At 39.6% G+C, this 15,349-nt stretch overlaps 1 protein-coding gene across 2 annotated transcripts; it reads right to left on the bottom strand.

Moving 5' to 3' along the window:
- Positions 1–625: 625 nt before the first annotated feature.
- cinp (cyclin-dependent kinase 2 interacting protein) lies at positions 626–14,170 on the bottom strand. 2 transcript variants are annotated; one of them, XM_034194940.1, is made up of 5 exons: positions 14,037–14,170; positions 7,233–7,410; positions 4,950–5,088; positions 2,853–2,982; positions 1,096–1,430 (listed from the first exon to the last, which is right to left on the bottom strand). In XM_034194940.1, exons 2-5 carry the CDS (start codon positions 7,403–7,405, stop codon positions 1,228–1,230), a joined length of 645 nt encoding a protein of 214 aa, XP_034050831.1. In that variant the 5' UTR covers positions 7,406–7,410; positions 14,037–14,170; the 3' UTR covers positions 1,096–1,227. The 2 variants fall into 2 exon arrangements, with proteins under 2 accessions (XP_034050830.1, XP_034050831.1); XM_034194939.1 differs by lacking the exon at positions 14,037–14,170 and having other exon boundaries at positions 626–1,299; positions 7,233–7,478.
- Positions 14,171–15,349: the final 1,179 nt, after the last annotated feature.

Genomic DNA, 15,349 nt, shown 5'->3' with positions numbered 1-15,349 from the left:
CACAAATAATTCACACTACTCCTTGATGCCGGGTAGCATTTGCCCAGTTCTTGTCTCTCTTCAGCCCCCATCTTTGTATCAAAGTCAGTTGTGATGTGTGTTGTCACGCCTTTTATTCCTCAGACTGGAAACCCACAGATCCTGTAGCGTCTCAGCAACCCGCCTGAACTCATGATTTCTCCCCAAACGTATTCAAGAACTCCGTTGTGAAACACAAGAGGCCGTTGTTTATTTTTTAGGCTCCATGTGTCCAGGTTGTGAATTGTTATCTTGATAAATCACTTTTTTAAATTTTGTGTTGCTTGTTTGTGTGTCAGCCTCCTTCCTGTCTGAAGGGCCAGTTTTAACTCCACAGGACAGAGTCCATAAAGAATCCACGAACATTCAGTACCGAACCCTCACTGTCCTCAGATACACACAATTTATGTCACGATCACACAAAACAGTGGCTCTGCATCAGACTCTTGTGATCAGTTTTTAGCTTCCTTCTGCCTTCTCCTTGAACACTGAGGTGTTTTCAGCTTATTGTTTTAATCACCTCTTACTTAATGAAGTTAGAGCGATGATCATGTCACTTCCTGCTTCCTGGTGTTTGAGCAGTCAGGTGGAAGCTTCAGTCCTTAGCTGGTTTTTATCTGCATCCTCTAAAATTTGTAAAGCAATAAATGGACTAAGCGGTTAGTTTAACTGTAGAAAACATTTTGTCACATGTGATGTTTATATGTAGATAAATAGGGGAAATTTCACTATTTTGCTACTTTTTATAAAACGCTACAATGTAACGTTTCTGCAGCAATGTCAAATGTGAAGCTGGACTTGGAGAAACAGATCTAAAGGAGGTAGTTAAGTTTTCATGTGACTTCCACATGCCGTTTACAACTTCATGTTCCTGAAATAAACTTGTGTGAAATCCAACACTATTATATGACAGAAGAGATTTAACAAATATTCCAAACATTTTAAAGTAACAGTAACCTGACATGAAGACAGAGTAAAGGGTAAACAGAAACATTTCAAGCTCATGTAAACAGCTCGCTATGTCTATCAAATGTCACCGTTAAACCTTCCAACAGCCCCAAAGGTGCGTGATGGCGTCACTAAACCATCCCAGGGCTGGCTGGGGTTTGTGGGTACAGTTGGGACCTCTCTGCATGAGGAGAACCAGACATTTGAAAAGCTGTTCCCAGAACCTTTGCATCGATCCACTCGCTGCTCCACAGCTGGACGTCATAGCGTCCGGTGTCCCGTCTCCAACAGCAGAGCCTCCAGCGTCATCCTGGCCTGGGGTGGGATGAAGGGCTGATGGAGCCAACAAGACAGGTACACCATGCAGAGGTCAGAGGTCACAGTGTGAGCAATCTCCCGCAGGATGGTCTGCTTCAGCCTCAGCTCCTGACTGTAGCAGTCCAACAGGAAACGGGACGCTTCCACTACAGTTAAACAGGAGGAAAAACAAGCCACTCAGGTGGGTCATCTGCAGCTTCCACCACTTAAAGAGACAGAATCAGGAATTCAGTCTAAGTCAACAGACTGCTGATGTCACCTGGTTTCAAAAGAGGTTTATTTAGTTCTTTTTCAAAGCACAGATTTATTGAGGTAGAAGTGCTCAGTTTGGCATCGTTACCCAAATATGACAAAAAAAAAACAACTTGTGGCTGACTGTTTCTCGCACTAACTACAAGAATTGTATTTTTTCTTCGATGTTCCACATCTCCAGTCAGAGCAGGTTTGAGATCAAGTGTGAAACATCTGAGATGAGAATCCGCACCATCATCGGCCAAGTTCTGAGAGCAAATGCATCATCAGCTACAAAATGATTATTTTATATAGCACATCAAGCAGGACAAACCGAGGCACACTGCCACAATGAATTGCACAGCAGGTTATGGATCAAATTTGTACAAGTGTCAAGGTGCCTGTATGTCAAGTCCCACCCACACTGCGAAACCCTGAGTATTTATGCCCGCACAATAGAGATGCACTGATTTGGTATCTTCTCCTGTCCAGCAGAACAAAACACGTGATTTAGGCTATTAATAAAGGGCTTCATGGGGCTGCTTGGTGTGGTTTTTCCTGGCCTGTATGTATTTTGATGGACTGGTCAGAAAAAGTACTCCTATTTTGTTGTTTTCATTTAGTTTAAAGACAGTTTCACATTGTATTTGTCATATGTGTGACATATATAGGCATGCAGTAAAGTGGGTCTGTCGGTCAGGTAGCTACAGTAATTCCCGCTTTTGCTGTCTCTGTATGTGTACCTGATGACTATTAGGCTATAGCCTAATAATTACTCCATACTTTATTGATATTATTATGAATCATCTATATTGAAAATTTATACAAATTGTAATCAAGGCAGTTTGCAATTTGGTTTTTCTTTTGTGGTTGGCAGGTGACTGACAGACACATCCATCCATGGTGGTCCCAACTGACTCAGAAGGCGGGCAAGGCTCCGTAAGGCCCGCCCAAGGCACCCTAAGGCCCGCCCACGACACCAGGTCTGGTTAGAGGACTTGGCCAGGATAGGGAAGTGTGGTATGAGCTTCTTAGTCTGCAGCCACTGTGACCCCAACTCCGATAAGTGGCAGAAAATGGATCAGTGTTTCTGATGCCAAGGTCCAACTTGAGGAGAATCAACCCATTTTCTACTTTTAACATTTTCAGTTTCTGTACAAATTAGTGTCTGAATCAGGATTCAAAAATCAGAATGGGTGAAAACTAAATAAACCCAAAACTAAGAACATTTAGAACATTTGGCAATAAAATGTGTAATCTCAATGAAATTTGGAGTCTAGGTGACACTGTATCAACCTGTAAAAACAAAACCTGAAGCTGTATCAGACCACACTCACAAAACTGTTTGGTGCTCCAGCTGTGGAACAGCGGTGATGTTCTGCCTTCAGCTCCAAACTGAAACTCTTCCAAGTCCAGGATGCCTTGCTGAGAAGCCAGCAAGCGCTCCATCTTCAACACTACAGCAACCTAAAAGGACAAAATACACCAAGTACTGCTCAGCACGGAGGTCAAAGAACGCCCAAGCTCACACCGAAAACAGAGTACTTGATGTTACTTGACATTCTAAACTCAGACTTTACTCCAGTTTGTCCTAAGCATTTGTGCCAGTTTGCAGTTTTCAATGCAAAGTATTGCAGATGGTTCCTTACAAACTCAGGCATTGTATTCCTGTGATTTTGGACTGTGGACCTAGTTGTGATAGTACTATACAATGTATATGTTATTCATTTTTATTTTGTTATTATTATAATTGAATATTGATTTGTTTATAAGTTTGTTCCTGTAAAAATATTTATGGCATCCCTCATCCTAACTGACAAAACAGGCCCAGTTATGCCTGAGCTTAAACACTGCTTAAAAAAAGGTAGTGCTCACATCAAACTTTATGTAGAAAAGTTCAAATTAAGTAAACATATATGGCTCATCAATTCCACTGTGCAAAACTGTAGTAAAACACAGGCCCAGAATAATACAGATTATACATTTTAGGTGTTAAAAATATTATTAGTAGTAGTAATTAAAAAAAAAAAAAGTCATCAAAAGTGAAGTTTTACTCAAATGGTGTTCCGGGGGGTGGGGTGGGGTATTCCATCCTCTTTCCACCTGGATGGGCCCCTGCCCTGCACAGTAAGCAGGAATAACGTAGAACTTGTGTATTGATGTGGAAAACGCAACCTGATTGACAGGTAAGGTAGCTGTGCTTTTATGTCATGACATCCTCAGAAAGAGACTGCAAGTGTATGTGTGTGTAAATACTAAGCCTTAGTTTGTTTGTTTTTTATTTTTATACACTGCACATATGCTGCTCGATTTTTAGCTGTTGTCGCCATGCTAACACAGTCAGAGGATGCGTGCAGAGTTTGAAAGAAAACAAAGCGTTAATACATTTGTAAAACTTAAGACGGATGTGCTGCTCATTTGTTGTGTCACCACCGTGCTGTGAGACACAGCAACATGATGCAAACTGTTTTTTCGTTTTTTTTTCCTCAACTCTGAGCTGCTGCATTAAACAGCAGTCTTAACGGCTTGCCACATCCAGCACTGATATATCCAAAATATGTGGACGGGATTACCGGTACATGTACCAAATGTCTTATACTGGTACTTGATAATACCATGATATGGTTTAGATGCCTAGTCAGGCCAAATGTCTAATATCAACATGATGTTACATTGGCCTCTAGTGTGGATCTAATAAGCACTGTAACAACTATGCTTGTTAGAGCCACACTAGAGGCAACCGAGAAATAAGGTGCACTTTTTTTTTCTCTTTTACAACTCACAGTTTATGTTGCTCAAATAATATCTTTATAGTCTGGCTATGAACATGGACATGCTCATTTAACTACCAGAGTTGATGGAACAAATTCAGAACCGGTATTCCGGAACCAACAACTATGATTAAGTTGTGTCAGGTTCACCAACCATTCTGGATAGGCTTCACCCTGTGACCCTTAACTGGAATAAGTTAAGGGTCTTCCATATTTTCAATGTGTTTCGGAATAGCCTCAAACACAGTGAATGAGTAGATTGAAGATGAAGTCCATCCTTCCAGTTTAACACAATAACTCAGAAACAGTGAATGCCGTCATAGTGTAACTCACTGAGTTAAATGAACACATGATGTCAAACCTTTTGAACTTTGAGGCACGAGATTCAGCAAAAAGCAACTTTATGAAATATTTCACAGATGTGTCAAACCTTTTCCACACAGAAACATTAAATCAGAGCAGTACAGACTTATTGTCTATTTATTTCACAGCAGTTATGGTCCAAAACTCAAACAACAAGGTCTTTCCTCCAGTGAGACCACCAACACTTTTGCTCACTATTATGTGAGTGTTGGTCAAATACAGTGACAACTGTGAACATTTAATATTTACAGATGTCTTAAAGTTTCTTTTGTGTCTTCTTTGACCAGTTAGGTTTCTCACCATTCGGTCCAGCATGTCTTGCAGTTTGCAGCATTCCTCCTGCAGCTCTGCACTTGGAGCATTCGCTCTGCCCGTTTGCTGCTGCAGAGGAGACGATGATGAAGAATCATTCACGAGGAGCTGCTGCTCACTTTGAGAACTAAAAGAGAAATGGGGTATGTCACAAAATCATTCTGGGACATATATTCCAACAGATTAAAAGCTAAAGTAACCAAGATGGGAGGAGTTTTGCACAAATTATGTTGATTACTGTTCAAAATTAATCCTCAAATATTAAAAAAAAATGTTTTAAGGACACTCCTGTCAATGAATTGTTTTCTAACTGCACTCTAGACATTCATGCCATTTTTGGTTTTGTTGTACACCACAAATAACTTGAATACGGCCGATATGAAAACTTTCATCTTAGTGAATAAGCAATGCAGAAAAACACTTTGGCTGTTGTAAATAGTCATTACGTAATTTGTCCAGCAGAGGTTACTCTGATGACTTAATTTACAATGCTGTGAAGGATGGCTGGCACCCCTGTCACCCCCTGATCACACTAGCCACAAGAGACAACAGCAAAGCAAGCAGCTGCCATTCATTTTCACTCAGAGTGGACATTTACACCCACAAGAGACAAGTCGTTGCTATGACACCAGCTAGGCGGGGCCAAAATAGATGAGAAGTTGGTTTCATGCAACTGCTGAGCGATGTGACACAGCAACTACCAATCTGAGTGACAGTAGCATGAGGTATTCTGGGTGGTTGTTGGTACGAGTGGAGAGTGTGGGGGGGGGTCTATTCTTGGGTAAATCACGACACAAACGATTCTCAATCAATTAACAAATGTTAATAACCAATTTGAGAAATGTTATCTGAGGAGGTTGGAACGCACGTGCTGGCCACCATTAGTGAGCACTTCTCACATTCCTGTTTCTTTTTTTACTCTAGTCATTTTTGGAGCCGGTAATGAACTTTTTATGTAAAAACATTTGCCATATGGCTTTTTACATCTTCCCTCTTCATAAAAACTGGAGTAGACGGCATATAGAGCAGCTGCATAGAAAAAAATATGCATCATTAATCATTTTATAATCAAGTCACAGAACCTCTGAATCGTAGCTGAATCATGAGATGCTTAAAAATTCCCCACCTCTAGTTAGTTATATTTATAAATGATTTATATAATATAAAAAAATGTCTGTGATTAAATTGTAAAACATCAAGCGTCATCGAATACATTTATTTTTCAGAAGGGTTTGATAATGAAATGTATGCAATCAATGACATTTTTATGTATCTCATCTCATCTTCAACTTCTTATCCGCGGCCGGGTCACAGGATTTTTAGATATTGGCCGATATACTGATAATATGAGTCTCATGGTGTTAAAGTGCCTGACGCAGCTCTCTGCTGCTCACAGATTAACTGTATGTTAGTTTTTGAACACTGCAGCAAATGCTATTAATCCAATATTCATGTGTTTTTAATATTTAAAACATTATTTATGAGTAATTTTTATATAAGTCATAAGGTGTGAGGTGGGATAGACCCTGGACAGGACAGTCTATACGACATGAAATATAACAAAACAATGACATATGAAGTCTAGTCTACATCATATTTAACTTTAAACTGCCTCAAGTTGTGGATCTTACAAATAGATACAAAAGAGGACAAATCTGGAATTATTTACTTGATTCTGCTTCGCTTTAACAAATGTCCATCCAATTCTGAACCTACAAAAAAAAAAAAAAAAAAAAAAAAAAAAAAAAAAAAACTAGATCCAATGGCTGTTTGATTTCAAAAGACCTGCACACCTACAGTGCTGTGGATTTACTTTTGTTTATGTTGCCTTTTTCAAATATAAAACTCCATAATCTTGGACACAGTTTGGTTTCATGGCATCATTTGTCATACTGCAACACAAATGAGTAGCTCCTAAAATCAGCAGCTCTGTGTACTGAATTCAAAGACTTCAGTACACAGCACTTGAGCAAGGCAGCAAAGCCACCTCGAGGTGCTGGGACTCAGGGCTGGGCCTTGGCACTCACATTTTCAATACCTAATGTGTCCCAGGACTCAGTGACCAAAAATTCTAATGCAGTCCCTGCTACATTTTACCGGGTACATGCCTAAAAATATGAAGGTACGTGTACACTGAAGCTCACTTTTATCTTTAACATTTGTCTACCCCTTACTGCTTTTAAGTTCTGATTATTTATTGTACTCATGAAAATCTGTTCAATAAAGAGAACAAAACAATAAAAAAATGACCATCTGCAGTTGAACACTAACCACGTCATTCGGAGGTTGACAATTTTTTCGGCAGCGCTGAATCCTTCATTATTAAGTTTCTCCCAACGGAGCATCAGGTTGTGCCAATCAGCAGCATTGTCTTTTATTTTCCGGGCACTTCCTGTGACAGCAGAACACTTCCTGTTCACTGAGGTCACCGGGGTGTCGTCCATCAGACCTGAGAGGGTTCAATTTAAGACATTTTTAACAGACAAAAAAAATACAGTGCACCCATTTTTCTAGAAAACACATAGAAATGTCTTCATACAGTTATCTGTCTTTCCACCCATCTTCTACTATGAACCCTTTAAGGGATCACAGTCATCACCAGAACCTACAGTCAACTATCAATGATGAGCTTCTTCCTGTTGTAAGCAGAACACATCCCTCACTGACAATCAGCTTGTAAAAAACAATGGAGACCGAAGGGTGTAAGGCTAAGGTAAGCACAGCTAATTATATAACTAATTGTTTGTTTCACAATGTTCCTTGACATTTACTAAGGGTAACCCTGCATGTATACCTCTGGAATGATCCTGTCCTAACCACATGGTAACCCTAATGACATTTTCATCTATTCAGTGCTGAAAAGAAGCAGTTTACTGAGGGCATGCCCTGCACACAGACACATATAGTGGTTTAGACAATGAAGTTGTTTGCGTTGATTAAAATTGTTTTAATCCTGAGTGAAAATATAACACCCTCCAAAAAAAATACATAAAAAACAAACAACAGCAGCCCAAGTTAAAAAATTACAGTGCTCCCCTTTAAAGGGATAGCCTAAATCTAATTATTATTTCTGATAAAACATAATAAAAACATGCATTTCCCACCCTTCTTATGGGTTTTTTGTTGTTGTTGTTTTTGATCATTCATAAAGCCGCTAGAATAGAAAAAATTATGAAGAACGCATGTGATTGGTCAGAAATTTTTATGACTTATGCGTGTGGGGACCAAGCTTCCACCTTAATGTATCCATATTGAATGTTATGTGCAAGAGAGGGAGAATGTTGATAAGATGGACCGACAAAAGTTTCACGAAGACTTGGCTGGCTGTCATACAGTTGTCTAAAAACATATTCTGACTCACTCACTTATGCAGCCACTAACATGACGGCGACTCACAATTCCTCACTTGTCCCTCTGACAATGGGTTAGACACCAAAAAAAGTTGTTGAAAGACATTGCAGTCCTAATGTTACTTTACTTTAGTAAGTGTGTAAACGCAGGGCGAACCACAGCCAACATGAACCTCAGAAATATGATATAAATTCAAATATAAAGTCTTATCTTACACTGTTCATTTCAGTCAGATTCATCATCACAGCCTGACGTAAACTTACCCATATAAGCATCCTGATTGTGGACAACGACATCTGAAAATAGTTCCTTGTTGGGGCTGAAGAACCGTAGCATTTTAAAAGAAGTCCCTCTGTGTTATCGGCCTGAACCAAAGGATGCTGGCGCTTTGTTCCACATCAAAAAAAATTAACTCAAGAGTCACAGTATCTCATTCATTAATGTCCCTTCAGCTATTATTACAGCCATCACTCAGCTCTTCCCACGATGAAAATAAATCCCATGATCAACCAAGACTAAACTAAAGTGAAGTAAAATCCAAAAAAATGTTAAATTACTCTGTTTCGCATTTGTGTAAGAAGTGAAATAGCTGCTGAGCTTATGGCTTGCTGCTATATTGTAAACACATTACCCCACACGCTCATGTCACACTTCAGTTTGAATGCAGCGCCTGTAGCAGTGATTTATTTTTAGAAAATTTGTTTAGCGCAAAAAATATTAATAGAAAATGCAAATTTTAAAAGTAACTACAAAAATAGTTTTATTTAACACTTAGAATGACACTATTATACAAAAAACTTACAAGAGGTCCCTTTTAAATTAAGGTTCTCAATCAGTACTGAGATGAGAGATCTATAAATTCTTGTCCAAAGAAACTGGACTTGTTCTGATGATGTTTGTGACTTCAGCTATTACAGCTTTTTAAGTGACTGCTTTCGTATTGTGTCCACATCTCCATGACATTCTACACCTTTTTCTTTCACCTCCTGTCATCATGTAAGATCACGTGTCCATCTCACCCTTTATCTGCATCATCGCCACAACCACTCCTGTCTGGAAGCTCCAGCCTCAGCATTCTACTCTCAATACACCCTCTCATCTGCAGCAGGCCAAACGCTGTCCCTCTCTCACTGTCCCTCCAAAGTGTCCAACCTGTACTGTCCCTCTGATATGCTCATTCCTGAACCTGTCCACTTTAGTCTCTCCCAAGGGAATCACTAAGGGGCGATTCTATGGTAATGGAATTACAATCAGAGCACATTTTTAATGGGGAGCTAAATATGGCCAGATTTTCCCGTTGTTGTAATTCCATTACCATAGAATAACCCTAAGGTCTAAGCCGTACAACGTAGCTGGTGTAACTAGATGCTTGGACACATTAACTTTCCCTCTTGCAAATACCCTTCTACCACAAATCACTCCTGTTTGTATGATACTCTCTCCACCTCCCTACTCCACTATCTGCAACGTTGACTGGTTCATCACCTTGATCCTCCGAACTTCAGCATTCCACTGTGCTCCTTCGTGCTCCTACTGACCTTCATTCCCCTTCTCTCCAGGGCATATCTCCACTTCTAATAATGAATATAAATTATATAATAAACTAGACTAAAAATAAATATAAAATATATAATAAATACGGCTACAAATAAATAGCATATCCTTCTGAGACACCATACGCCATACCCATTTAAAGTGTTGCTTTCCGTAGTCTACAATCAATTTGCCCCATTGAGGTTTCAAATCCCGCTAAATCTCGGTGGCTTTCACTGTGAGATGTATATTATATATAATATGTATGTATATTATATATAATATTATTACTTTTATTATTCGGAGGCAGATATTTTTTTGCCGGCTGTGGGAGGGTTCGGAGCCCGCGGAGGGGCTGTGATCTAAAGCGGTTTGCCTCATCACACCCAGGGAACTGTGTCAAACTAATACCATCTTACAGGCAACAAGCAGCATTTTGTTAATAAAAACTGTTTTGTCATTGTTAACAGGCTTCCATTCAAAATGCTTATGAAGTTTGTCTACGTTCATCCATTGCAGTGTTTTTTTTTTCGCAGTAATTAAAGCTGGCGCCGTTAAGTGTGTAAATATACGCCACTTTTCACGCCGCAATAGAGCCTTAAAAAGTGGTGTAAAAAACATAATTTAGATGCACAAAATGTGTCAAATACACAATCACGGTTGGGCGTGTAATGTTCAATGTCTGACTCATCTGCCCAACGGTTAGGTGAATAGCCTTTGCCTTTATTATTATGGTTTCACGGCTACAGACAGCAGTGCTCTCAGCTACGGAATGACTTCAAAAAATTAAAGTGTTGCAATTTTTGCTTCTTTTTTAATTAAATAATTGCTTTTGGGGAAAACAACATACCTCAAGTTTTGTGTTTTGTTATTAAATTAGAAACAGGATTTTTTGTTGTTGTTCGTTGCAGTGGGATCTTGTGCTAACTCCCTTTTGAAATAAAGCTGTGAAACTCTTGTCCTTCACGGAGGACAAAAATTAATTCCTGGGTCTCAAGTGGATATAATAATTAAGACTATCAATAAATACAAGATACATAAAAAATACGACTACAAATAAATACATTATAATTAAGACTATAAATAAATACAAAGTGTATATTTTGCCAGATCAGGTAAACACGCACCTAGCGATATTTGACCGGATCTCCTCATTGATTGGCTAGTTCAAATGACATCATCCTAGAGGGTATTTCAACATGCGGTGTCCTCTGCATTGAGTGTTGCAGCGCCCTGGCATTGAGTGTTGGTGCTAATTTTTCATCTTTAAATGCCATTTTGGGTGCCATAAAGTCATTTGAATCTGAACAGAAAATCATCTACTGCCGGAGGGATTCTCGGACGCTAAAAGCAGCGCGACAGATTTTCGGACGCTAAAAACAGCTGAAAATGTGGCATAGCCGTGCCCGAAATTATTTACACTGTGTGGCGAAAATTATTTCCACCGGCGCTTTCGTGACGCGGTGGAAATCATTCTTGGCATGGTGGAAATAATTTTTGCAGTCTTGGTCATTTTCTGTGTAGGGCGGGGATGATAAACAAAACCTGCAAATTCAAGACAGAATAAAAACGAAACTACAGAAGTCCATGTCGGCATGTGTGTTTATCTTGTTTGTTCTCTGTCAGTGTCATGTCTACAAAACCTTCGATCAGTCCACCCCTGAAAATAGTGAATGGTAAAATATGCCAATTTTCAATAATGAAAATCACCAATATCGAGCTACTATCATGAATGTAAAATAAGGAGATCTTCAAGTCCAATTGCCTTTAAGTTCCCGCCCGACCGTGGCCGTTTCGTCATGAATAAATTTAGACGGCCGGTGCCCGCTACGGTGACATATCGTCCAGTTCATCTTTGCCAAGTAGTGCAGCAGATAACTGAAACAATCATGCAAATGGTGATAAACGCATCAAATTTGGCAGAAATACTCCTTAGACACTCCTCTTTTGAAAAAAAAAAACAAAAAACAATTGGCCGCTTGACTTTTCAATCGGTGGTCAGGTAGGGTCAATTGAAGAATTACACAGAGGTCAAAATTAAAAGATGCTCCAATCATATTAAAAAATATTCCACATTATTTGCCTGATCATAAAGATTCCAAAAAGGTATAGTTTGGACTATCTGTGACTGAATTCTACGGAGTTACGGGATAAAAACAGCAAGAATGGTGACAAAGCTCAGTTTCAGTTTGTACAGGACTCAAAAGTTAAAGTTGCTCCAATTTTGGTAAAAAGTGATGCAAATTATTGGTTCAGCTAACAGGATAATAAATGGAATAGTTTTGAACAGAGTTGAATGCTTGGTCTCCAAAGTAAAGGTCAAACAAGGTCTACGTCTATTGGATTCTATATGTGACATACGAGGTCTGTCAATAAAGTAACGGTCCTTTTTATTTTTTTCAAAAACTATATGGATTTCATTCATATGTTTTTACGTCAGACATGCTTGAACCCTCGTGCGCATGCGTGAGTTTTTCCATGCCTGTCGGTGACGTCATTCGCCTGTGAGCACGCCTTGGGAAGCAGTGGTCCCGCCCCCTCGTCGGATTTTCATTGTCTGGAAATGGCGGAATGAAAAGGACTTTTTTTCCATCAGAATTTTTTCAGAAGCTGTTAGAGACTGGCACCTGGAAACCATTCGAAAAATTTATCTGGCTTTCGGTGAAAATTTTATGGGCTTCACAGAGAATAAGGTCTGTTAGTACAGCTTTAAGGACCCCTTTAAGGACGCTCTGCGCGCCGCCCTCCGACCTGCGACGACGCGGCACAAGCCACCGGACCATTTCTAAACGGATGGCTCTGTGGATACGAGACCGTCGTGTGCTCTTTCTCTGGTTATCACAAGAGCTGGACATCAGCCATTTTCCGGCAGATTTCACTTTTAACAAGAGATTTTGTCATGGAAAGCCGCGCGGAGGCTTCACGCGTAAAGACTGATTCGCTTTGGAAGCGAGACAAAGGAACACCTCCGTTTCGGCGTGTCAGAGGACAAGTTTGGACATGTCCAGCTCTCTACAATTTCACTGATACTTACTGGACTGGTAAGCACTGAAAGCCGAGATAGACATTTTTATTTTATTTTATTCTGCAATAAAATTATATAACAATACATAAAAATACTGCAGAGGATAACACAAGAACGCTTCCAATAAGGATGCTTATTTACATTGTGGTCCTCGAGCACTGAGCTGCTGATCCACAAGCTGCCCTTCTAGCGCCTGGTGAGAGAAATCGCTCAGGACTTCAAGACCGACCTGCACTTTCAGAGCTCCGCTGTGATGCTCTGCAGGAGGCCGGCGAGGCTGACCTGGTTGGCAGCTTCCTAGTTCACAATATCGCAGTGTGACACGGTCGGCCAGTTCGTTACATTAACACTAAACTCACTATCTGGTATAAGATACGGATCCACTGAACCAACTGCTACACATCTATCACGATAAATAGCTTTATCTCAAGGATTTAAAGCCTCGTAATAACCGTACATTCTCTTCATTTTTCTATCACGCGTCAGCCTCCTTGTAATCCAGAATGGCGACGGCACCTGTCCTGCAACAAATCGGTCACGTGATTGAAAACCCTCTATATGACCTGATATTCGGGTTAGAAAAGGAGTAACCCAGGGGTCTTATTCGGGTTTTTGCAGGTGTTTACATGGCCGTGTGCAACCGGGTTATTGCTAATATTCCGGTTATGAAAGGGTTATTGGCTGCATGTAAACGTAGTCACTGACCTTTGTCACCATTCTTGCTGTTTTTATCCCATAACTCCATAGAATTCAGTTACAGACCATCCAAACCATACCTTTTTGGAATCTTTATGATCAGGCAAATAATGTGGCATAGGTTTCAATATGATTGGAGCATCTTTTAATTTAGACTCCTGTGTAATTCATCAACTGACCTCTACCTGAGCACCAACTGAAAAGTCAAGTGGCCAATCGTTTTTTTCAAAAGAGGACTGTCTGGGGACTATTTCTGCCGAATTTGATGCTTTTATCGCCATTTGCAGGATTCCGCTCTAAATATTCTTATCTGCTGCACTAGAGGGCGCCGCCATGTTGAAATAAACCATACGATGACGCCATTCGAACTAGCCAATCAGCGAGGAGATCCGGTCAAATATCGCTAGGTGCGTGTTTGCCGGATCCGGCAAAATATAACCTGACAAATAAATATATAATAAAAGACTCACGTAGAAAGCTGTGCTGTTGATATCCAGTGAGGTTAAACGTTCAGGAGGGACGTACTAAAGGTTAATTTACCGAACAGTGACATTACAATTAACTTTGAAAAATAAAAGCGGCACACGACTCCCCTGTCGCCGTCTTCTTCTTCTTCTAATAGATTCCCGCAGGCTATACGCTGGCGCAGCATAATGCTGCCCCCCACAGGTAATAGTTAAGTACTTTATCATGTTAGACTCAAATAGAGGTTGGTGGAATGGAGGAACTTAATCACAGCTTTGTCCACTAAATGCGAGTAACTGCCCTCAGAAAAAATTGACCTAAAAGAAAACTCAGTCAATCCACAGTCTGACAAATCTTTAAACAATTTCCGCCTATCACTAGAATACATAGGACAGCACATTAAAACATGATGAACACTTTCCAACTGACCACACTGACACAACCCATCTGGATGTTTTCCAATCACTTTTAAATATGCTGCCAACCCACAATGCCACAGTCTCAATCTAATCAATTTGACTTGATCCTTACGACAGGATGAGGAGAGGAGTCTCTTATTTTTAATCGAAGGCTGACACATAAAATAGTGCCGCCCAACCGACTCACTCTCCCACTGCTTTTGCCACTTCTGATCACTCAACTCTTTAAAAATACTATAACAATCAACCTTTCCCAAAGGGATATTAGCATCAACTTTATTTTTCAGAAGGGACTCTTTGGCCAATGAATCTGCGATCTCATTACCTAAAATGCCAGAGTGCCCAGGAATCCAAGTGAAGGTTACACAACAGCCAGCTGACTCAGCGCGATGGAGGCAAGACAATCTTTTTTTTTTTTTTTTTTTTTAAGCCAATTTTATTGACAATACAAGAACAAAATAATTGATAACACAAAAAAGAGAAAGAATATATACAACATAAATGGCATTTCACAAATAAGAAACAATTTGAATACTGCCACAACAGGCAACAGAACTGAAAGATGACCAGTATACAAGTAAAGGACATATAGAAATAAATTAAATTTTACAAAAAAAAATATATAAATAATAAAGTAAAATAAAAAGGCAAATAAAATCAATTTAAACTAGGGGTTTTCTGATAAGTTCAATTCGTTAACAAACAATGCAGTTCCATGGCTTGATTTTTGTTCATAAATTTCACAGATGAGAAGTAGAGGCAGAGTTCCTTGTGAAAAGTGGAGAAGGATGATTTTGTCTTCAGGAAACGGCACTTGTGAATGAAGAATTTACCCAACACAATTATTACATTTAGAACACTCTCAAATTTCTTTTCTTTTCCTAAAATACCAAATATGA

This window comes from Thalassophryne amazonica, chromosome 19 (assembly GCF_902500255.1).
Source record: "Thalassophryne amazonica chromosome 19, fThaAma1.1, whole genome shotgun sequence".
In the NCBI taxonomy this organism is placed as follows: domain Eukaryota; kingdom Metazoa; phylum Chordata; class Actinopteri; order Batrachoidiformes; family Batrachoididae; genus Thalassophryne; species Thalassophryne amazonica.
The sequence above is the reverse complement of the archived record's forward strand: the minus strand, read 5'-3'. Positions and strand labels throughout refer to the sequence as shown.